Source organism: Agrilus planipennis, unplaced genomic scaffold, assembly GCF_000699045.2.
Source record: "Agrilus planipennis isolate EAB-ADULT unplaced genomic scaffold, Apla_2.0 scaffold63, whole genome shotgun sequence".
NCBI lineage: Eukaryota > Metazoa > Arthropoda > Insecta > Coleoptera > Buprestidae > Agrilus > Agrilus planipennis.
In genome coordinates this window covers 845,929-872,348 of record NW_020439363.1, presented here as the reverse complement: position 1 = coordinate 872,348, position 26,420 = coordinate 845,929, and the positions used below count along the sequence as shown (strand labels likewise).

Genomic DNA, 26,420 nt, shown 5'->3' with positions numbered 1-26,420 from the left:
ATGTTTTTTTTTTTTTTTTGAAATGGTTTTCGCGCCAAATATGTATAAGTATATTCTTGCTCAGTGCATGTGCTGAACTACACAACATAATACTAACATTTCATGCCGCTACGGTTTCTATTTAGTATTTTGGAAATATAAAGTAAATTTAAAAGCTATTCAAATACAACTTCATATTGTTCAGGAAAAGGCACTGAAAAATAAAAAACAAATGGTATTTTAAAAATGAAATTTTTGATGTTTGGTGCTTGACACTTACGTTAAACATAACAGATTAGTTGCTTGACACTTGATAAAACATTATTACTAATTAATTGAATAAATAAATGTCATATATGTTTNAACAATAACTTTCAATGAAACATTATAAAACATTAATTCAGGCGATAGATAATATTTAAATGTCTTATCCATACATTATCCATAGTGAACGCGATCTATAGATTTACTGCTTTTACTGTGGGATTTAATAATTTTGACAAGGTCGTTTTCTAATAAGGATATCGACTTGCCAAAATTAATTTTTTGTTCTGTTTGGACATGTGTACATTGTATAAAAGTTTAATATTTTGTGCATCTAAGGAACGCTTATTTATTATTTTTTAAAATTCGGCTTTTTAGGGCTTGCTCCGTTTGGCCAATGTAAAAAGAATTGCAGTTTTTACAGTTGATTTTCTGTACATAAAAAAATGAAGTTACTGAAAGCTTTGGGGCGATCTTTTAAATTAAAGTCTTTATTTCTCCGATGATAAAGAAAAAGGATATATAATTTTATGTAGTATCTAAAAGCTTTTTCGTTGTTGTATCTACGTATTAAATTCGTATTCAATTCCTAAAAAAGCGGATTTTAGACCTTCCTTTATAGGTTCATAGGTATATCGAGTTTGAATTTCCGTTTTGTCGGTGGGTTCAGCTTTCAACAGCAAGCAAGCCGTTGATCGACGAACGAACGAACGAACGAGCAGCTGTACGGTAGAGTTTAGAGAATAGTCGATTCGAGTTGGATTGTGAAAGCGAAAGTTGTCTGTTTCCGAGCGGCAAAAGCACACATTCGAAACGAGCGAGCGAGCGAGCCAGCCAGCGCCGCGCCGCGCTTTCGCTTCGCTTTGCTTCTCTCTGTGTATGTACTTTCGAAGCGTCGCCGGCGTCGTTGTATTGCCGACGTCGCTGTTCGGTAGTAAAGTTGCGAGAGATCGACCCGTGCGAGAACAGGCGCATGCGTGCACTGTGCTTTCGACCGTGACCCGTAGCAAACGTATTTTGAATTATGCTTTTGCCTTCTGCTCCACCGATGTTTTCCTATCCACCGTTCGAAAGCTCCTTGGAGCTTTGCGCCGTCGAGATTTTCAACAAGAAAATATTTTTAGAAATTCCACATGATTAAACAGTTATTTTTGATTGTTTTGTCTGATATTATCTAACTGAATATATACTGTTTGTTATGATACAAATAAATATAACTCGATCAATATCTAATTTTAATTTAACGTACTTATAACCTAATTATTTATTTTTTAATTGTATAATTAATTCGAGTTAAAAATGATTTTTATATTAATTTTTAAATTAATAGCTTAGCTTATTAGCATGGAATTACTAATGAAATGTTTTTACAAAGTATATAGTAAACGTTTCGTCTAAAATTAATCCATTTTCAGTATAAAGCATAGTTTTAAGTGTTTGAAAATTGATACGAATTTTCATTCACTTCCTTCCTTTCCTATTTTGATGGAAAAATAAAAATTCCAGGGAGAAATTCATCAGGCGATTTGATAACATTTTTAAGTGAATTTCAATTTTGAATTATTATTAAAAGTGACAATACTTTTATAAATCACGATGGCGCATGACAATAGACATTTTTTAAGAATCATTCGTTTCGTAAAAACGTTTCGACCAAAAGTGGTCCTTCAGAATAGAGTATTATTTTGTTGATCCAATTTATATTCCTTTTTTTTTTTAATTCAGAGACCACAACAAGACTTGCCAATGATTTAATAAATAAAGTATTTTTGTTCTAGACTTTCGTGTTTAGCTTAGCCTATAAACAAGTATTTAACTTTTTGGATCATTATACGTAAAGCATACCTTTGTATGCTGTAATATAATAGATAGAGTCAAATTCGGTTATAACGTACTCGACGGAACCTTAAAACTCCGTACGTTATATCAAAGTTCGTAAAAAGAAAGATATGCTACCGTTGACAGGAACTTTTGACACGGTACGTTATAACTGTGAGTCCGCAATAAGCGTATACGTTATAAGTGAGTGTTGTTGTATATTGTACAGGGTGGGCAAATTTAGACAGTTATATAGGACAACTCGGTAACTGTAAGAGATACAAAAATGTTAATGGCGGCTTCTTTGTCTTTTTTTTTGAGACGAATTTATTGGTATTGCTAACTCGCTACCGTCGTTTGTTTTCGAGTTATAAACAAAAGTTGCGAGTTTTGGGTGAATGTATATCTTGGTTGTTTGTAACATTAGAAAAAAAAAAACAAATTTTACGTTGTTCAGGGACTTTTTTATTGATACCATACCTAGCAATGCTTTAGTTAAAAAGACAATTTTTTCCTCTTTTCATATATGTATCTCAAAAAAAAAAAAGAAGAGATCGAGAAGCAGCCATTAAATTTCTTTTATCTCTTATAGTTACCGACTTGTCCTATACAGACGTCAAAATTTGTCCACCTTGTACAGTGATTACGAACGAGAAATGATCAAAAAATTATAAATTGGATACCTAATTTGCTAACTCAAAATATATTAAAGGCTTCTTATCACTTTACTTCTCTTTGTCGCCTCCTAGAAAAGGTATGAAGAAATGAGGACCTATTAGAAACGGTAGAAGAGAGGGCGTTATGCGAGATAGATCGGTAGGACACGAAAGTCCTGAACAACTTCCCGGGATGTTTTGTGAATAATATCTAACTTTGTTAATTTTAAACTTAAAATCAAAATACTTTATAGAGGGTATAACAGAAATAAATCTAACAAATAAAAAATACATGAGCAAAAAAATATAAAACATATAATACACTGATGCTGTAAATCAGCAGCTTATTGAGTACAGCGTTGCGGGTCGCCTTTATGAATCAGGGCCGGAATTGAATTCATCTGTACTTTCAACTACATTTTTCTTGAAATCGGTGTACTTTCTAACATACAAACATTTACTTAATTTTCATATTTTATAGTGCTGTATCACCTCTTGCAAGCTTGGCCCTTATTTCTGTTACACTCTGTATAATAATATTATTATTATTTTGTAAAATTTCGACAACGATTTGGATTATTCAATGAATTATCAATAAGGATCTTTTGTGCCAAATTGGACGCTATCGGAACACGAACGATTCGTCGTTGGTAGGGAATATATTCACCCCAAGTTTGAGACAGAAATAAGTTATGCAAATAGCATAACTAGGGACTATACTTTAATATTCATCCACCCTTTTCTTTGCACCAAAGAAGCTAAACTTATACTAAAATTGGGACAATTAAAAATTTCAATTGCCACCAGAATTTAAAATTTATTGCCTAAGCATTAATAGACCAACAGAAGAAAAGTGCTTGAAGGGTTTTTGAATTATATTAAGACAATAACTTTCAATGAAACATTATAAAACATTAATTCAGGCGATAGATAATATTTAAATGTCTTATCCATACATTATCCATAGTGAACGCGATCTATAGATTTACTGCTTTTACTGTGGGATTTAATAATTTTGACAAGGTCGTTTTCTAATAAGGATATCGACTTGCCAAAATTAATTTTTTGTTCTGTTTGGACATGTGTCTATCACGGCAAATTTCAATAGATGGCGTTCACTACGCTGTTTGTACTTATACACTGAACGCGGTTTAATGATAACAACTACGCGTGATGATGAGAGGGAAAGCCCGCAACGCAACTCATGTCTAACATTTCTGTCAGAATAATTTAAGTCTTTGAAGAAAAAGCAGTGTCCAGAAAACCATTGACAATCCTGTATTAAATTCCCTTGGGTTTTTAAAGTAGAGGTAAATTATTGTACAGTAAGTTTCTAATATATTAATTTTACGTATGGAATACTGTTAAAAATTACGAAAAATAATTAAGTTTTTACAATTGCTATCAAATCACTGCGAAGTATTAGCAGCATCTAGAACGTGGTTGTCGTAAATATGTAGAATGTGGGCCAAAATAAGGTTGTTGTCTTTATTTTCAGCTTTATTTTGAGCTTTATGATCAAGTATCAAATCTTATTTTTTATTTTTTCAGATCTTCGTCAGCAACCAATATAGCTATTTTTATGAAGTAAAGGAGAAATGATATTTTTATAACGTATTAAAGAATAATAGTACAAAGTCCATGAAGTACAAATATAAAGGCTGAAACGCAGCTCCTTCCTTCCTCGTGAATCCTTCAACTATCTCAGCGAAAAATCAGGTTTCAATGATGACAATAACCTAATTACGGCGTGTGCAAACTTCGGTAGATACAAACGAACAACATGTTGTATCGGCTACACATGAGACTGAAGTTACGATGACAAAATGAGTGAAACTCTCAGCCAGGACCCAGAGAACTTAGGTACTGGGTACAACCTGGCCCAAACGTACTCCCCGACACCCGCCACTCCCAACTCGACGGTACAGGATGCTCCCAATTCCAATCTTCCACCTTTTTCCACGTTTTCAGCGGATATGGATGCAACTTCTGGATATTCGTCGGATCGTTTGTTCGGAGATACTCGTTTATTGGATATTTCAAGTTGGGATTATTATGGGGAGGCCAGGTTGTTGGAACGTACCGAAAACGGCTTGACAGCAATCTCTTCGCAACCCCAATACAGACCCTGGGAATCGAAGCCTGTCGATTCGACGTCTCAGGAATCTCTGCGTCAAAGTTTCACTCCAACAACTCCAATAACAACATTCGCGGACGCTTTTGCCCAAAGCAACATGCCAAAACTTCCTTCATTCCAGTCGCAGTTTCAGTCTTTTAACGAAACATCCCCCGTTACCGCAAGCGAAGCGACCACGTTGACCACCTTAACCAATCTAACGCCCGTTTCGCCTAATTCTGCTAGTCCCGGTAGTCATAGTTTAACAACCCTCAACACTAATTTTCACACGTTAAGCGCGGTCAATACACGAAACTACCCTCTGGTACCAGCACCGATACAAGCCCGCGAAATACCGTCCATTCAACAGCAGTTTTTGGATGAACGTCATATACAGCTGTACACCCATCCCACAACTAGTCTTACCACCTTGGGTAATACCATACATTCCGCTAGCATATTTCCAGCACAAAACGGCACAATTATACAAAACAGCCAACTGATAACACCACCGACGGTGGTCACGGTACTCAAGTCTGAACCTGCCAGTATGTCAGAGTTGAAGTTAGGTCATAACTTGACAAACCTTCAAGATACCGGGTTAAAGATTCAGAACGTGAGTCTCCACCCGACCCAGTTTCAGAATCCGATGTCTACCGTGCTCGATAATAACGTGTTGTATAACGGACTCGATAAAAAACTGAACGGCATGAACAATGTGATCGATTCTCCGACTCGTAATGATTTCCGTAAGAAAGAACGTAGGAAAATTCGCGCTAATAGTATGGAAAGTTCCGCGGAAAGTGACGGTGCCTCGAGCAACATGGAAATGGGCTCGGAGAATTCGGGACAAGTTGCGTCCGTGTCTAGTACCGCGGGATACAAGGGCCATCCGTTGTCGGGCGGGGGTGGTCTTGACCACGACGATATCAGTGGAGGTAATCCGGACAAACAGGTAAAAAAGAAACGGAAACGGTGTGGTGAATGTATCGGTTGCCAAAGGAAAGACAATTGTGGTGATTGTGCCCCGTGTCGAAACGACAAGAGCCATCAGATCTGCAAGCAGAGGCGTTGCGAGAAGTTGACTGAGAAAAAGGTTAGTCTTCAATAAATGTATCTTTAAATTTTCATGAACATTTCCTTCTACAGTAGAAGATTGTTTTTTCTCTCTTTTTACACGTAGTTTCTTAAATATGTACATACTCCTGAGTAACTCCGAAAGACTTCTTTCAATTAGATCAGCTTTTTCCCGGAGAGAGCAAAATAATATGTGCGATGTTGCGGTAGGTAATGTTATTTGAAATTTTTATTAACAATATACTTTTTTTAATAATCACTCTTGAATTTTGTTGCTAATGAAAGTACGATTTTTATTAAATATTACCACTATTCTATTTTTGTAGGTACATTCTGTTTTGGTTAAATTTTGCTATGACTACGGTGTGCTGTATACCTTTTTTTTTATTACTCCATATATTTTCTTTGTTGCTGTTTCTCAAACAGTTTCGCGATTTTCCTTAAACCTTTCGCTACTAACAGAATGCATTGCATAATTTTCTTTATAACCACACCTTATTTTTAGTTTCTCTATTGCTATTATTGTAAGAGCAAAAATGTACATTTGCTTAAACTTTCATATTTTTTGCTAAATAGGTATTATTTCACATTTTTCCATTTTACCTCTATCTATTACATCTTTTTACTTCCTCAGTTGTTAATATTTTGTTAAGAACCACAAAGTTATTTTTCGGCTTACTAAACGCAAAGAGGATCTGAAAAATTACTTGAAAAGTCTCATGGAGTTAGCTTAACGCAATTTGAGAAGCAACTAATGTTTTACTTTTGTGTCCGGTAGCTTTCATGAAATGTTCGGACTTTTCATGAAATGACAAACCGAATTAAAAGAATGGGCGTATATGACCATAGTACGATTTCAAATTTTCACTATCACTTTCAAATCTAGCCATAGACAGAATACCTATATAACTCATGCTTTCTTAATTACTGTACTAAATAATAGACTTCCCGATCCACTTTTGCAATTTTCTCAGACTTATCTACATTTTCTCTAAATGTATAAATAGGACATCATTTCATATTTTACTTTTTACCTTCATATGGTTATAATTTCTCTATCACCATTTTCTTTTTTTAAATCCTGTTATGAACACATCACTTCGCATTTTTTTATATTTACAAATCTTTGTATGAATTTTATCACTGAAAGAATTTTCCATTCCACTATTGATGTTCTTTTTCCGGTTTTATTCGCATGAGCTCGGGAATTTTCTCTAAAAGGCGATTTAGCAATGCTAGCCGCCTTCGATTATTTTCGTATATTTTTTATCATCTACTGTCCTGTTTCTTTTGTTTTTATTTCCGCAAAATACTAATACTACACAAACATCCCCAAATCTAGTCCTTTGCGATTTATCCAGCAAATGGAATGTATACGCACATGTATCTCTAAATTTCGCTATGAATAAGATATAATTTTCGTATTTTGCTCTTTACCATCCTATGATTGTAGTTCCTACATCACCATTTCTTTCTTAAGATTCAGTTAAGAGCATTGCATCACCATGCACTTTTCCATATTACAATCTTTGCTACGCGATACCTCTTAGGATCTTCCTCAAGAAGTTACAAAATCTTTGTATGATTTGGTTCCATGATATTTAATTCCTCAACAAAAAATCCCCGACAAAATACAGTGTAAACTCTTTATAACGTCACTCGATTTAACGATAAACTCCTTAAAACGTCGAAGTTGCTTGACTTTGGTTGGTTTACATTGTTTTCTATACAATATTACACTCTATATAGCGTCACGCTCACTCTATTTAACGACAACAATGCGGCATTATAAATCATTGAGCAGTACTTTCTAAGTTGCCGAAATAGATAAGAACTGCAGCTGTGTACGTTGTTGAAGAAGACGATCCTGTCCCTCCACCAAGCATCAAACAAGCACTTGATGCAGCGAAACTATTAAAAAAATACTTTTTATATAATCAAATTGATCCAGCAGTATCTCAAGATATGAGTAAGATACGTAACAAAATACAATTAAAATATTGGAGCAGCAAAAAACATCAGACGAAGATAACAGGCTATACGCAATGTATGAATAATAATGTTCGTGTGCAAAATGTGTACTATATTGGTAAATGCATATTATTATAGAATAGTAAAATAATATCTTTTATTTCTCTCCATTTAACGACCACTCTTTGTAACGCCGAAAAATGTTCAGTCTCTTAAGTGTCGTTATATAGAGTTTACACTGTATCTCCAAGAAAAAAAAAAATTCAGACAAAATATCCCGATAACGAAATATTTCACTAACAAAATAAAAAACTGCAACAAATTAAGAGAAAATATGTAAATTTATGGAATATAATATAACATATTATGAACATAATTCATATGTTGTCTTAAGGATATTTTGTCGGGGATCAAAACGCTTGATACCCATTATTTTACCACTGACTAAAATTTTCATTTCATCACCCTAGACAAAAATTTTCAGTCTCTCTCCAGTCTCTCAGTCTTTTAGCGTCTCTGAGAGCGTCTCTCAGTCTTTCACAGTCTCTCAGTTATTGCCTAGGTGTTTTTATGGATCTCTCACAGTCTCTGTATGAGAGACTCGAACAATAAAATTGTTAAATCAGAGATTCGAGTCTCTCGTAGAAAGACTGGAATCTCTAAAATATGTTGAACTTTTGAAAATTTTAACCATGTCTATCGAGACACCACTTATTGAGAGATTCGAGTCTCTCGTTCAGAGATTCGAGTCTCTCGTTCAGAGACCGGATACGAAATGAGGATCTCTTTACGAGCGACTCGAGTCTCTCGTTCAGAGACGCTAAACAGTTTCTTTGACAGTCTGACAGCCGCCTTTAGTTATTTTGTGTTAAGGATATTTTGTCAGGTGATATTTTGGCTAAGATATAATTTGTCTCGGGATATTTTGTCAGGGATTTTTTGTCGGGGAATCAAAACGCTTGATTTTACCACCGATTAAATTTTTCATTTCACCACCCATGTTCTTTGTCCAGTTTTGTATCTGCAAGAACTCAACAATTTCTTCTAAAAAAGGCGATATGGCAATGACAGCCGCCTTTAATTATTCAGTTCCAGTGCGAGTTCAGCATCTACTCCAACTACCCCCAGAGTCATATCTTGTCGCGGACGCACACACGTACATATACGTGTGCATGTAGCAGTCCAGGTTCTCTGCGAACCTACCCCTACATTGCGTACGATATGGAACCGACCCAATTTACAGCTGTGCCATGCGAATGTGTGCGTGTGCATAAGTTACTTTAAGGGTACTCGCCTATGGTGGATGTTTGTGCGCCATGATGGTATGGCATGCGTGTGTGTATACATATATGCGTACATACACATGTGTAACCACCGCAATAACCCCCCGTGAAACACACACGAAACAATACACGCGCTCACCTATATCCGTGTGTATATTCAGTATATGCGTGTATGTGTTGGTAAGGGTGTGTGATCGTATCCCCAGAATGCAGTTTCGAACTAGGTATTCGATCTATAAATGCGTTCCAAGCTTCCAAGTTTCGAATGCGTAACATAACAGAGCTAACGCAAAAACGCATTGCGTATGTCGAATATGTTGCAATATTATGTGGTAAATGTAATAAAATAGGATAGAAAACAAAGGAACCGACGGTCCACAAGGGTTTTTTGGGCCATGTAACGCTGCTTATTATACCTTGCTAAAATCCGTATACTTATTGTATATAATTTTGTTGTACAAGAACCGTCTCAGTGAGGTTATCCGAACTAACGAAATGTATTCTCTTTTGGAAATATTTCAATTTTATATTAATACGGAAATCGTTATTATTAATATTAAATGAAATATCAACCAACAAATGAAGAAAAGAAAATAGGAAAAAGTACAGGTGTGTGTCCAACCAGTCTTAGGACTGTGATAATTGTGATGAAATTAAGAAAACCTTGATGGAATATTAAACAAATTAACGTTATTTGCGATTTGAGCAACAAAGTTTGTTTCGAATAAGGGTAAATTATTTCTTTCTTTGTTTTTTTCAGACAGCTTTCCCTTGTTTGATTTATTATTGTGCTTAATTCCTGCAATGTTGTCACCTTAAACAACAACAATTTAAACGTCAAGTACTATCATTTGTTCCAAAATAGTATGTGTGGTTGTTAATACTAAAATAATGTGTTAATCATTCGATTTTAAACTAAATATGTTTGAAACAACATATGAAGAAACCCAAAATCAAACATAATTTCAAAGAGAATTCTCTCGATTTTGACATAAATTAATAAATTGTGTATTTTGAGCAACTGGAACAACTTCACTGAGATGTAGCTGGTATGTAACTCGTACACATGAGATAATCAGAGTTATTAAAATAATATTAAAAGAGTAAGTATGTGAACACTTATGTTATAATAGGTACCTCTGTGATTTCGATTCAAAATCATACATGGTTATCCCATGACGATAAAATTCTCAAAAATGAGCTTCATTTTATATAAATTTATTTGCAACTTTTTTCAAATTTTAACCAAGTACAGTAATTAAAGTCCCATTTTTTCTATTAAATCTTTTTCCTTACAACGATAACCATCACCATTTGGACTAATACCTGTTATGCTTTTGTGGTAAATGGGGTTCAAATACCGTATTCTTAGAATAGGATTGAAGTGAGTCAACCGAATGTCCTTGTTCGTTATATTTGAAAGATATACAACCGTTTTTCCTCGGGCTTAAATAAGAGAATGTCAATATTTGTAACAAAAAGTTTTCCTATAAATTTCCTCTGGTAATTGGAACGCAAAACGTATTAACTGATTTTTTTAAAATATATTCAAAATTTTATATAGAATACGTAAGTACATTTTTTAAATCTCCCTATAACGAAGTGAAAATTGAAGGAAAAATGAAAGTTATTAATGAGAACCCAAATTTTAATCGCACATTACATTGTTGGAGATATTGGTTATTCAAAAAAGTTCTCAATCGTACAAGTCAAAACATTTTGAAGTTTTATTCAAAACGTTAATAAAACCAAAAATAAAGATTAAACGCGTCGTTAGGCTGATAAGAAGTAGAAGTTTAGCTGACCCTTCATAACGCATCATTGAAATTCCCATAAGGCGATCCAAAAGCGTAAATACAACACGTTATCGGAGAGCGACGCTTAGCGTCCATTCGACCCCAGTGTAAACGACAATTGCAATGGGTTCATAAAGTCTAGCGAAACATCCTCGTCAGTATTTTTGTGACTCTATTCGATGATGAATCTATAATCTTTCATGTTCGTTCCACAAGTTCCACGGTTAGTTGTGCTTTCGCGGAACGTGGAAACTTCCTCCACGGACTACCGATGTGAAGCAACAACAACAACGACGATTGCCATTGGGGGTGACGTGAAGAGGGGTGTTGCGGGGCCGTCGCACTCTGGCATCGGCGTCGCAATCACCACCATCACCACCACCACCACCGTCGTCGTGTCGCTGTTACTTTCGTTCGTATCGATTTGCAGCAGGTCTTCTCTGTGAGCTTACTGCTGTTGCTGCTGCTTCTGGCGCTGATGAAAAGCTGTTGAAGCAACGCTTTCACTTTTGCGAGTCGACAAGAGCGTCATCGTGCTCCTTCTGTATCGCGTCGTATCGCATCGTACCGCGCGAAAACGCGCGATTTTCAGTGGCGTGACTTTCATACACAATGGAAAATACCTACTACGTCTAATTAAAACCAATAAATAATGAAATGAGTCATCTGCATGTGATTTGCTAGCAATAGGCTCGCAGGCAACGGCATCAAAACGTTCATATAATTCATTTCATTGATTCTTCGTTTTAAGGTTCTTCGCGCTTTATTTTATATTTCTTAAGAAATTTAATAATTTCGAGCGGAATATCAATAGGTACTGTTGATCAATAGAGCTATTCGACTGGCAATCGAAATTTTGCATTGAAAGTTCGTTTCTATGACTTCTATCTAGTTTAAAATCAATAAACAAAGAAATTTAAAATGGGCGTTTGCTCAGGTAGTATCATCAAAACTTTTATTTCACTCATATCATTGACTTTAAGGTTTTCTGCGCTTATAATACCAATAAAAGGGTTCATTTACAAAATAGCTCACTCAGAATCCCGCCTTTTTTGGGTCCCCCTCTTCCTCCATCGTCGCGCTGTCACACTTTCAGCGACCCTCTAACAAATATTACATTACAAAAGCTACCCCCCCTATAAACGATTTATTATGATTAAAAATAGCAATGAGAATTACTTACTTTCCATCGTAATCAAAAGTTTTAACAACTGCCATGTTAAGAAAAACATTAAGAATTGATAAACTGCTAATGTTACATATCCTTAGATCCCCTGCCCCGTCACAACAACCATTACCCCCATATCCCCGTTATTTGCGAAAGTATTTTATGAACGACTTTCAATCGAAATTTTGAATTGAAAGTTCATTTCTATGTTTACTATCTAGTTTAAATTAAATAAACAATGAAGTGTACAATAGGCGTACACTCAGGTAGTAGCATCTAAATTTTCATTGGTTCTTGGTTCTAAGGTGTTTCGTCCTTTATCTTCCTTTTCTAAAGGATTCAATAACATTCGAGCAGAATACCGATACGTACTATTCATCAACGGAGTTATTCCTAAAATTTAGAATAATTAAGCAAATAATAATCGAAATTTTGCATTGAAAGTTCGTTTCTATAACTGCTATCTAGTTTAAAACCAATAAATGATGAAATGAGTTACCCCACATGACAGACACAGCATCGAAACGTTAAATTGAATAATTTCATTTATTCTTGGTTTTAAGATGCTTTGCGCTTGGTGCTACTTTTCATAAGGATTCAATAAAATTCGAACAGGAACAGAATACCAGTACTACTGAACAATAATTAATCTTAAAATATAAAATGATCGACCAATTCGCAATCAAACTGTTTACAATCGATGTCCGTACCTAACAAGTTAAAGCTGCCCAATAGTTTAAACCTGCCTTACAATATACAATATTTTTGAATGGTACTAACTAGTGATGTGCCGGATATCCGTATCCGTATCCGCGGACATCCGAGAGAGAAGAAAGATCTGTATCCGTTACTTTTTTGCGGATGTTTTACCTTAATAATTTTCAATGCAGATGAAATTCTATATATATAGGGATTAGGTAGCAATGGAAAACTATTAAATTCCAATCAGATTATTTTTATTTATTAAAATCAAATATTTGGTACCTTTATATTGCAAAAATTAAAAGTTATTATACTAGTAGTACATAACTCAAAAGCACTAAATTACTCGATTGAGTAAGAAAGGTAAGATCCGCATCCATATCCGCGGATGTTGACACCAAATATCCGTATTCGGATCAGTATCCGCGGATATACATTTTTAACGATCCGACACATCACTATTACTAAACTATTGTAGTATACTAACGGTATGATGGTGGAATGACTGGAATTTAGTAATAATTTCCTTCTTTAGGAGTTTCCGTATAATCCTTTCCATTACTATGAGAGCGTTTCTAGCGTTTAACTAGTACATTGCCTGACTGAAGTAGAAGGTCTTCCAAAACTAACTGTTTTTAATTTCTGGAAACTTTCAATTAAAAGAGTCTAAAGTTTTTTTAGATTTAAGTCACACTTTTCTTTCTGTATTAAAAGCTTTCTTGTTCTTTGATAAAAACGTAAGTTATATAGTAGTATTAGCATCTAGCAAGGAAGAGTTAGAAATAGCTTTAAATAAAATGGAAGTAGTATTGACAGAATAGTACTGTATGAAAATAAATAAAAGTAAAGCAAAAATACTGGTATGCAAGGGAAGGAAAAGTAGGAAGAGCGAATATAAAGATAGGAGACGAAAAATTAGAAGAAGTGGCCGATTTTAAGTATCTAGGAAATCAGATAAGTCAGGACGGAAGGACTAGTAGGGATATAAAGCAAAGGATAGCGTAGGGTCGAGTCGCTTTCAATAAAAAGAAGTCACTTCTATGCTCGTGAACGGTTAATTTAGAAATTCGAAAAAGATTGTTAATTGTGTATATTTGGATAGCACCGCGCTCGGGTGCGAAACGTGGATAGAGAAGGTTAGAAATGAAGAGGTATTAGAAAGAATAGGAGAACAGAGGCTGTAGAAGTCAATAAAAAATAGGCGAGATAATTTGGTAGGACACCTTCTCAGGCATGAAAGTCTAGTCAGAGACATATTAGAGGCAGAAACAGGAGTTAAGAGGAATAGTGGTAGACCTAGATTAGATAACTGTTAGCAAATAGTTAAGGATGTGGGTTGTTCTAGTTTTAGGAAATTGCGAAGATTAGCGCAGGATAGGAAAGAGTGGAGGTGCGTGTTCAATCAGTCTTAGGACTGACGAACTGATGATGATGATGATTATTATTATGATCTAATACGTTTGTACTCATAGGATTTCGGGGCTAAAATGTTCTGATTCCACTCCGTGTGCAAGAACCAAATTTATTTTTGTTCCGAATACAACAGCAATCTCGTGATGTTACGCCACTGTAATCAACTAACAGGAACAGCTAATGAGGTGCGTTACTTGCACGGTACTATCCTTATTATTATTACACGTTGGGGTGCGAAAGAAGTGAAAGGCTACAGACTACCTATGCATAAAGTGCGTCAAATTCAGTGGAAACGCGTTCCTCTCGGACTAATGAAGGTTGAACACTCGAGGAGCTTAATTAGTATGACGCACTCGCTCGCTCGCTGGTTCTACTGGAAGACGTCTCGCTTGCGTACACATCAAATATTTTATATTTCTTAAGAAATTTAATAATTTCGNGGTTCTACTGGAAGACGTCTCGCTTGCGTACACATCAAATCGTCGCATCGCGATGATGTGCCATCCAACGCATCTTATGTAGGTGCATAACAAGCACGCGTATTCATGCACGGTGGAACGGTAGATTTGCATCGCATGCACAAGTGTGCCGTGGTCCTTTTGTTTCTCTGCTCCCCTCATTCAGTACTGATGGACGCAATGTGTACTTACCAAAATTTTGACTTAACAATAAAAGGCCGAAATGTCGAGAAATTGCTATGAAAAGAAGGCACAATGTACGTATGACTACGACCTATTCATATTTCGTTTTCAGAATTTGTCGGCAAGTCTGGCAAGCATTTACTAATATACAGGGTATAACAGAAATAAGTGCCGATCGTTGGAGGGTGTAAAGAGATGCAATAAACAATTGCTCGGTAAGTTCAGTAACGTGGTTAAGGGTAAAAAAATGTTTTTTGAGAAAATCACAATAATTTACAATCCTAAGCCGTTCCTGTGCGTGAACTGACAAGATAGGTGTCTATCGAACCGCGTACTGCCATAAGAACTGTACAGTTACATGGACGGAGAATGTAAGCATTGCCGATTGTTGAATGTTTATGATAAATATAAACAACTACGCATAATGCTTGTGAAAATTCAAAATTCCGTCCCTCGTGAAGCAAATTTTTCTGTAATCAACTCCTTAATATGGAAAAAATAAGCTGTGCAGTACTTTTCTTTTGAAACCACCGATACAACTCCACTCGTGGTTGAAAATCAGTTTCAAGCAAGGCTTGCACTCGCTGCAAATGATAAGGACATAAAACAGAGGACAGCGCAGGATCGTGTCACCTTCAACAAAAAGAAGTCATTTCCATGCTCGCGAACAGTTAATTCGGAAATTAGAAAAATATTGTTAAAGATGTATGTCTGAAGCGCGGCGGTGTACGGGATATCGTGGATCATAGGGAAGTTTAGAAATAAGGAGGTATTAGAAAAAATAGGGGAACAAATATCACTGTGGAAGTCAATAATAAATAGGCAGGATACCTTCTCAGCCATAAAGGGCTAGTTAACATATTAGAAGCAGAAACAGGAGTTAAGAAGAGTAGCGATAAATCTAGATAATACTGCTGTTCATAAACAGTTAAAGATGTGGGATGTTTTAGTATTAGGGAAATGCGAAAATTAGTTTAGGATAGGAAAAAGTGGAGGTGCGTGTCCAACTAGATGATGATGATGAATTCTGTTTGGAATTATTACGTGACAAAATTAGTTTAATATAACAATGTGGTGATACCAAGTCCTTTTGTAGTCATCAGAAGTCAATATTGTTCACGATTAAATGACAATAAGTATAAAATAACTACTTATTAGTAAATGTTTTATGATAGGTATAACGGTCAAAAATTAGTGAAAGAAGCAGGTCGACTTTAAAATTCTACACTAACTGTTTTGTTTACTCTGTGTTAAGCATATTTTTAAATTAACTTTTATTTTACAACAAAATGTATTTAAGTAGGTACAATATTTCTTATAGTTATAAATTTTGAGTTGCAGGGTTAAATTTGGGACGATCTCTTTTAGAAAATGTACTCTCTACCTTTATTGGAAAAGTTCTGTTACTTCCTGAAATTCTATCCTTAGGTCTAAGAGAAAAGGGCTGTATATTTTTCCGACATAAATAAAGCATAAGGACATTCAGTTAGTTGACCGTAATGTTTTATAATACGAGAAGTAAGTAACCACCGACTAACGGTACAAAAAGCGATGGATGAGTTGACGGTGAAAATGAACGAGCCAGCACACACGGGATGCCCCTGAAGTGTTCTGCATTAACAGGGTGCATCAAATTCATCGGAAGTGTAGCTTAACGAGGGATGTGCTGACGTGGCCTCGTTTAATTAATTTAACCTACGTAGAGAAACTAAAGGGATTCTATAAATTACAAAACCTCTACATTAAGCGTAAAATAAATTGAACTGTGTAACTACGGTCTTCGAAGACAATGTAGCAATCTTATACATAGCCGATAAAAGAAGGAAGTTGTTATACTTATAGAAAACCTACAAATAAAAAGAGCTTTAACGTTTAATAAAGTACATACTACGAAATATTCAGGTGAGATTATACAGGGTGTTCGCTCTTATTATTGGGATATCCGAAACGGTAAGAGACACAGCTGGGGTTAAATTAGACAAAAGTTCTGTTTTTATGCTTTTTAAGAATCTGAAAAAAAAATAACCTAACCTCAATCGTTCTCGATTTGCCAATTTTTTCTTTCTTTTATAACTTTTTTATTTATTTTAAGAAAATTGTGAAACTTACTACATTACAGTTAAATTATTGAAAATGGACTTTCTAATTAATTCATCAGAAATTTTCCAGCCCTGCTCAAAATCTAACTGCAGTAAGTTTCACAATTTTCTCAAAAAAAAATAAAAAAGTTGCAAAAGAAAAATTGCAAATTTCAGTTTTTTGCGATAACTCGAGAATGGTTGAGGTTAGATTAGGTTTCTTTTCAGATTCTTGAAAAGCATAAAAATATGCAACTTTTCTCTAATTTAACCCACACTGTATTTTTAAATACCGTTTGGGATATTCCGAAAGTATGTATTGTAAGGGTAACCACCCTGTATACAAAAGATATGCTTTGCTATTCCGTGCGGTATAATTGACGGTTTTCCAAAATTATTTAAAGTACATACTTGCTAAAACAAAGGAGATTTATCCTTATAGAACCTAAATACACTAAAGGTTTCACAATTTAGTATGTTTTTGGGTTATCCGAAGGCCCGTTTCACACGGAACGAAAGCCGCGCGTTACAACATTTACAATGGTAAATGCGCGTGGGATTTCTTTCACATCCTTTGACATTGACCCTTTGGTCGAAACGGTATCGGCAGATGTAATAAACATTAATGTGAAATTTAGGCACAAGATTATATCTCTATTTCCCTAGTGTTAGATAATACGTAATAAATCGACACTACTGAGGGGTAGATTTTTATTATTAGGTAATTTAATATACACTGGCGTTCATTAAAAGAATGTACAAGCATATATGTATTTTCGTGAAAATTTTGCACAAAAAGGTTCGATTTTACTCATATTAGGTAACGATGTTTGTTCCGACAAAATATATCAACATATCATCACAGTTATAGCAGCATAAGCATCTAGTATTGTATGAAAATAAATAAAAGTAAAACAAATATACTGGTATGCAAGGGAAGAAAAAGTAGAGAAAGAGCGAATGTAAAGATAGGAAACGAAAGACTAGAAGAAATGGCTGATTTTAGGTATCTAAGAAATCAGACAACTCAGGATGGAAGGAGTAGTAGGGATATAAAGCAGAGGATAACGCAGGGTCAAGTTGCCTTCAATAAAAAGAAGTTACTTCTATGCACGCGAATGATTAATTTAGAAATTCGAAAAAGATTGTTAAAGGTGTATATTTGGAGCGCGGCGCTATACGGGTGCGAAACATGGATAGTGGGCGGCGGAAAAGAAAAGGCTAGAAGCGTTCGAAATGTAGTGTTACCGGCGAATGATGAGGATACCGTGGACAGAGAAGGTTAGAAATGAAGAGGTATTAGAAAGGATAGGAGAACAGAGAACTCTACGGAAGTCAATAAAAAATAGGTGAGATAAGTTGGTGGGACTCCTTTTCAGGCGTGAAGGTCTAGTCAGAAACATATTAGAAGCAGAAACAGGAGTTAAGAGGAGTAGAGGTAGACCTAGATTAGCTGTTCGCAAAAAGTTAATGATGTGGAATGTCTTAGTTTTAGGGAAATGCAAAGATTAGCTCAGGATAGGAAGAAGTGGAGGCGGGTGTCCAACCTGTCTTAGGACTGAAGGACCTTATGATGATGATGATGACGATCATCAATTAAATTTTTTACTTTAAGGCTATATATCCCCTGATGAACCCTCCTCGTATCTGCTGAAAACAATACCAATAGAAGCTTTTCAGTAAAAGTATACTTCAATTTTTATATTCAGGGCAAATTCCTTTCGTTTTTGTTCTTTAATTCGTAAAAAGCCAACGCAGATAAGTGTGGGGCAGAAAAAAGAATTGAACTTTAACACGTAGAAGCGGTTCAGATTGCTGATATATTCATTATGAATTATACCACTTATTGCCACATGAAAATCTCAGGCAAAGTAACAAAATGTCAAACATTAAAGTTGCTTTATATAATAATTTAAATCATTTCCATTCACAGTATTTTCTTCATCCGCCTATAATACCACATCCCAGCCGCTTCTGTTCTTTTCCGCCGCGCTTATTGTTTACTTTTCGCACCCTTACAGAGCCGTGGTTCAGGCAGATATTTAAAAGATTAACCGCTCGTTAACACAGGAGTGACTTTTTTTGTTAAAAACGATTTAAGTTTGAGTTTTTCTCTGTTTCATGTCTTTATCGCTTTCTCTAAAAATTGAGAATAAATCTCACTGGAACGTTTCAATTAATTTATTACTTGTATGTATTTGAGATTAAAGCATTCTTAATTTTTAGGTTTTCAGTCAGTTTTTTACTTTTTGAATGAATATAGAGTAATTTGATATTTCAACATCTAATGGGTGATAATCGAGTATACAATATCCAGTTATATTTAATCGCGTCTTTATTGAATGTCCAGTTGGATCCACATATGTATATCGCGCCATAATTGCCACAATTTAAATAATAAATCTACTGGAAAATACCACAAATGGCGTGGTGAGCGCCATCTGTAGTACGATGCTACATTTTAGGATTACGTATGCTCCAACAAGGTCCATTTAAAAATATGGATATCTAATTGCTGAAACGAATCCCGGCGTAGTTAACCTCAACGTGATAGGCACGTTACCATAATCGAACAAAATAATTCAAAGTGGTCTGTATTCTGTCGAAACTGCCAGACGCGGATCGCGATTTCGATCTTTTTGGATCTCATCAGCGCGTCGCAGGCAGCTCCGCCAGAACACAGACCAACCCCTAGCTGCTGTCCCAACAGCGCGTTTTAGAAAATACCACAAATGACTGTCGGAGCTGTCTGCGACGCGCTGATGAGATCCAAAAAGATCGAAATCGCGATCCGCGTATGGCAGTTTCGACAGAATACAGACCACATCGAATTATTTTGTTCAATAAATCTACTATTCTGCAATTGATTCAAATGTGGTTTATTGTTGTTTGCTATAAATGATTTTAGGTTCACTTGAACATTAAATTTTTTGCAAAAGTACCTACTGCATTTTAGAATTTGGTTTTTCTAAAGTTTCGTAACATTATGTAAAATTGTACAAAAGACTTTCATCTTCGTAATGTTCGTGTTAAAAAATAATAATTGCCGATAAACAGCCGTTAATGTCGAGTGAATTTGCATTTTTCAGAATCTGGTTTTGTAACGACTTTTTACTATGCATTCTGTTTGTTTTCCACAGCATCTGTAACTTCTATTATATGAAGAACTATCTCACGACATCGTGGATCACTCTTAAAAAATAGCTGACACAGAAGAACGCCGAACTTGTTCTTATACACTTACGTGCATTATAATTCCAAAGAACAAAATAAAAAACTAGCGTGTCTAGTTTCTTTGTGATGTTACGTTTTATTTAGAACTCATTTTTTTCTACTACCCTTGTCAGATATTGTCTCCCTTGCACGCGATGTGTGTACACAACAAATACTCAGCATCCCAGTTCAAAATAAAGCAGGTTTTAAGAGAAAGACGCTCTTTTCCATCAATCAGTTTCACATAAATGCATTATCAAGTCATACAATCTCATGAAATAGCTTCAATTGTAATAATACAAATAAGGCTTTTATTATACTACTAAGAGCACATAGTCAGTGAAATAATAAAATCCTAGGAAAACGAACAAAAGGAACTTACAACAAAAGCATATAAAATGATTTATGCTCGTTTCGAACCTTTCGTAAAAAATTATCGGCTCGTGTCGATAGGGCATAAACCCAACATTTATTTCGTTCGTGTTGTCTTTTCCTACCGTAACCTTATGATGCTAACCTAATCGAACTTTAATCGAAAAATACATTCATTCGTAAGGAGAACTCGTTAAGCGCGATTTATCTTGAGGGTTTCAAATAATTATCTAGATCGTATTTTACAGATTTTAATATGTTTATATAAATACAATGCAAAATGAATTAAATTTAAGTGAAACCTTAATGTTGACAGGCTTTGTAACAAACAAAAACTAACTTGTAAAACAACTTCAACAAACAAGCATATGAATTACAAAAATCAAAGTTGAACCTTTGAATGTCCCTTTTTTATTATTAAATAATGTTCAAAAAATTACAACAATTTATGTAGTATTTTTATAGTTATTAATTCGTCGTAAAAAGATGAAGAACCGAGTTCGACAATGTGAAAAACATTAAGAAAAAAGAAACAACGGAAATCACATTTTGATTAAAAGAAGAAATCGTATTCTGAAAAAGAGGACATCGAAATGGATATTACATTTTTATTGGATTGTAAACTAAAAATCGAATCTCGGAACCAAAAAAGGAAAATAAAAAAAGGAGGCATCTAGGAAGGTTCGTTTAACATTTTTATAGAATAATGACGAATATAATGTACGTATTTTAAATTTAAAAAAGAATTAGTAGAAACTAAACTTTTTCGCGATGATGCCTTCTCACGAAAGCGTCGATATCCTTATTATGAAACTGGGATTAATTAAAATCAAACGTGAAAATGGTAATAGAACTAATAAAGAGATACGGATGAGACAATGGAACTGAAGAACCAATAGGTACACTGGGTGACTAATTAGAGAATTTGTAGTAGAAAATGGGTCAAATTAAAAGATATCAGGAAAATAGTACATTATTCACCAAACGAACTATTGATAGAATATGGTAAAAAAATCGTATACCTACGGGACTAGCGAAGAATGTACAGTAATTTCTCCAGGGAATTCACTCCCGAAAGGGAATGCCGTAATTTTTTAATTAAAAAACGGTTTTTTCTTGTCATAATGCTATTTTTGTCAAAATGTTGAAATATTTAATAATCTAATTAATTACATATTGCTAAAAGATACAGCTGGTAATTTTGTATTCTGAAAGGGCATTTAAAAGAACAATTTTTTCGACCTATCGCGACTCTAACTTTGGTTTAGTATGACAGCGAGCTTTTCTATTTCTAAGTGCATCGTGTCGCCACCACGTTCGATAAAATAAAGGTATGCTCATTTTTACATATTTCTATAAACGTTTACCTTTACTGCGGGCATATTTTCATCCAAAAGATTTATTCCATTAACCAACAATTCTGTCTTATAAATACTCCAAAATAAAGGAGTAATAACATTAATTTTTATACCAAAGACATTTCCTTTTATGCTTTAACCAACACCATAAAACTATTATTAAGGATAATAAATTAACACGCTTTTGTAAGTTTTTCGTTTTTCGTAAGGTTCATTAATGATCCTTCATATATTACCACACGTTGCGAAGGGGAAGGGGGGTGGAAATGGGAGTAGCAAGACGGAATATAACAATGGGAGGAGGAATGTAACGCTTGCACAAGTACAAATCATAGCCAGACGTGACAACTGTGGAGGGGGTATAAGACCTGAGTGACTAAGCGTAGCACGGTGGGGGGAGAGGTGTCAAAAAAGTGCTAAAAACAGTGTAACCTACACAATTACTCTTGTATCCATCTGACCATCTGTCACAGTCGTTTTTCTTAGAAATCATGCAACTTGTAGCATAATGGTATGACAATTTTATGTAGTAAAGGAGAAATCATTTAAACGTTGCAATGTAATAAGGTCACAAACTGATTGAAGATTTTCCGGTCATTCGGGAGTCTTTCTACGTGTGGTCGGTCGAAGTCTAAATTATTTTGTGTTAAAAATTTCCAAAAGAGAATGCACCCAGTGGTATTAGTTTCTTAAATAGAAGATACCTCTATTCTAAATAACTGCACTTCAAGTGTGGAGTAAGCTATGCAAGTAAAGGTCTGTGATAAATAAAAGCACACCTAAGATTTTGCGGCCCAGTTGGATAAAATGCGTGCTCAACTGAATCCTGAAAGTTTATTTGGTTTGCTACTCTTCACAAAATGACCAAAAGTAGGCGATTTTATAGAAGCACATTATCGTCGGGTGTAGACACACTGACTTTTATAATATACAATATATTAATAAATTTTAGTATTTAGGTCGAAAAAATACATAAATATCGAATTTTATGGTAGTGCTGCAGCGTTGCAGCACTTATACGCCAGTCGCTACATGCAGGGGTAGGTACGCTGCTGTTGCTATGAGCGTATGAGCTTTCTAGGACATCTGGTAGGGAAATCCACGGATATTAACAGTTACGTTTGATGTATAATTGGCTGGTAATAACATCGATGGAATTATGTCGAATTACTGCATCTTTATCGAACCGTATTATTTTAACTACCGTTTAAATAATGCAGGGTGTAACAGAAATAAGTGCCGAGCTTTGAAAGGCAGTAAACAAGGGCTTAATAAACAATAAGGGCATTTTTTTCTAAGAAAATCACAATAATTTATAATTCGAAGCCGGTCCTGTGCGTGAATTGGCAAAATAGGTATCTAATACTGAACAGCATAGTGCGATAAAAACTCTTCAGCTACATGTATGGAGAAGTAAACATTGCCGATTATCAAACGTCTAAAATATACAAATAAACATTTAGTACTACACATAACGTTGAGATTAAATAAGTACATTACAGGCAGCACTATGCAAATGTTAGAACACAAAAGAAAGAAACAAATGTAAGTTACGTAAACATTAATCGGTAATTGAGCATCATCTGAATAATTGTAATTTTATGAAGGAAAATTATCAAAGCAGCACTGAGGTATTGTCAAAGCGCGTTACCCTTTTGCAGGTGGTTGTAAGTAAACTTACTAAACATATTTACCGTAAACTGATTTTGAAATCACGAAGGATGTACGAATTTGTGTCTCACCAATAGTGATTATTGTTATTCAAAATTCCGTCTCACGTGAAGAAAAGTCTGTAAACAACACCCTACAGAAAAAATGAAGCTATACATTATTTGACTTTCGTAACCACCGACACGAATCCACTCGCGGCTGAAAATCAGTTTCAAGCAAGGCTTGCAGTCCCTGCAAATGATAAGGATGCAGCAACTTTTTCTTTAAAAATTGCTACAGTGAGAGGAGCCAACATTCTCTGATATTTCGCGTGTACTATTTTGGGGGATTGTTTTGTTTGAAATCGAAGATTTCGTCACTACATCAGCGATATCGTTTAAATCCGTAAATACGTATGTCACATTGCTGTTCTACAGTGACTGACCTATACTAATAATAATTGATGTTGTATTACTGAATTAGTTTATTGAACTGCACAAGGTTTAAATGTTAATAGAATAAACAGCTACTAACGGTTGGCTGTTAACATAAACACCCTGAATCATACATAATCTAATCTAACAAATAAACAATACATGAGCAAAAAAAATAAAACAATTACTACACTGATGCTGGGAATCACCATTGAGTGCAGCGTTGCGGGTCCTATTTATGAAGCAGGGCCGGAATTGAATTTACCTGTACTATCAATCGGTGAACATTCGGACATATAAACATTTATTTAATTTTCATGTTTTATGTCTATGACCTTCTGAAAGCTCGGCACTTATTTTTATTACACCCCGTATAACAAGTCAAAGCTTTATACCAGCAACAACGTATGAGGGCAAAGAGCTTTTCTCGGCCATGTATGTTAGGATATACCTATTTGATATAAAAAGGGATTTTACAGTCGTCCATCACGGCTATTCGTAATGAAACTTCCTATTGAACGGTTGCACCACCTAAACAAAAGCGCATGACTTCCGAATTGTGTAATTTACAGGACGACACAATATCATCCACGGCGTGTATTACATTTTTTAAACGTTTCGTATTATATAAAAGTCCAGCGGCCCTGAAAAATACTGACGGCCATTGACGAAACAGCCCTTGCGAATATACGTGAGCGATTAGATGGCCCACTTTAGACAAACAGCTGGCAAAAGTTTATTCTTCAAACGCAGCTGTTGAAGCTGCCGCGTTATACCTGGTTTAAGCACATAATATGGCATATGTCAGAGAGGCTAGAGTAGTTTCTCTTAGTACCTTGATATGTAATTTTTAGGCTAGCTCTGTAAAATACGACGACCTAGTTGGTCCTATATTTTTCTTGGTTTCTTGTGCTGGTCGATGGACAACCGTATGTAGAACTGACGGGTACCGTTATAAAATAAATACAATCGATTAAATTCTACGGGTGTAGGAACATAATCGGTACTATGTCGGTCCTGGCCGGCCATAATTTTTAAGCATTGCTACCTTTTACCCTTGGTTTCACTTACGTGAAAACCCCAAAATAAAAATTTTATTGTAGTAGGTATTACAAACTGCACATTTTTTAGATGTTAAAAGCAAAAGCTACAAACGACTGGTTAATTTTATTATTATTTCCATTCCGTAGATAATTTATTTTTCTAGGGTCCGAAGTTCAGTATTTTCAGTTCAATTCAAAAATTTTATTGGAAACCGTTGTTAAGCAATTCGAAAACAGAACCCGAAATTCTTTCTCTATTATTTCAAGAAAAATGTTACTTTTATTTGTACAGGATATCACTTGGTCTGTTATGTTATAGACCAGGGGTCGGCAACTAATTTTAGGTGAGGTCCGGATGGTTCGATTTAATTTTTATCGAGGTCCAGAAAAAACATACTCCTCCCTTAAAACAACAATGCTAAGGGTGACACCCAAAGCTCAAACATACTTTGTTATCTATAGAAAATTTTTTTTGAGTCTTACTTTCAAAAAAATTTGGCGGTTCAGTTTTTGACCTTCTGTGGTCCGAACTTGGGCCGCTGTTCGTCATTTGCCTTCCCTTATTATAGACACTCGATAGTGTGAACATCGCATGATGTTAACGTAGCATAATGTGAACAGCGTATTAATTATGCTACTATACCGTGAACAAATTGAACCTTCAGTTATTGACCATAAAAATGGATATTTCGCCGTTGCAATTGTGCTACTGTTGTTGTACATTCCCAAGATATTTGGTACTCCCCCAGTCTTTTTAGTGTTGTTTTATCTATATAATTGATAGAGATCTTTGATACTTTGTAAAGCTACACTATTTATTGTGTGTTCTACTAGTTTTGTCTTTATTAGGACATTTTCAAGAATCCAGGATGTCCTAAAACTGATTGGACACGCACCTCCACTCTTTCCTATCCTCAGCTAAATCTCGTATTTTTCTAAAACTAGAACATCCTATTTGTGAATCTAATCTGAGTCTACCTCTACTCCTCTTAACTCCTGCTTTTGCTGCTAATATGCGTCTGATTAGTCCTTCATACCTGAGGAGGTGTCCTACCAACCTATCTCGTCTATTACTTGTTTGAAATGTGGCGTTACAGACAAATGATGAGGAAACCGTGGATAGAGAAGAATTGAAATGAAGTATTGATAGAAAAAAATACGAGAACAGAGGACTATATGGATGTTGAAGTACCCACAAATTAATGCAACTTGAAATTGTTAGTTTTTATATGGTTTTATCAAGTTGAGATAACTTAAATTGTAGACTGTAATTGTAAACGAATACTTATTTTAATAGTTTAAAAACGATGGTTGATCTAGTGGTATTAAATTCCTCAAAATTATATTTAATCAATTGTCGTATACAAAAAACGTTCAATGTCAAATCT

The 26,420-nt window shown here is 35.0% G+C and overlaps 1 protein-coding gene across 1 annotated transcript in view; it reads left to right on the top strand.

Moving 5' to 3' along the window:
- Positions 1-4,250: 4,250 nt before the first annotated feature.
- Positions 4,251-26,420, top strand: part of LOC108734145 (DNA N6-methyl adenine demethylase-like) — a 78,428-nt gene continuing 56,258 nt past the window's right edge. The window contains exon 1 of the mRNA XM_025978836.1: positions 4,251-5,929. Coding sequence (XP_025834621.1) covers positions 4,544-5,929 — 1,386 coding nt within the window. The 5' untranslated portion in view covers positions 4,251-4,543. The remainder of the gene's footprint in view (positions 5,930-26,420) is intronic.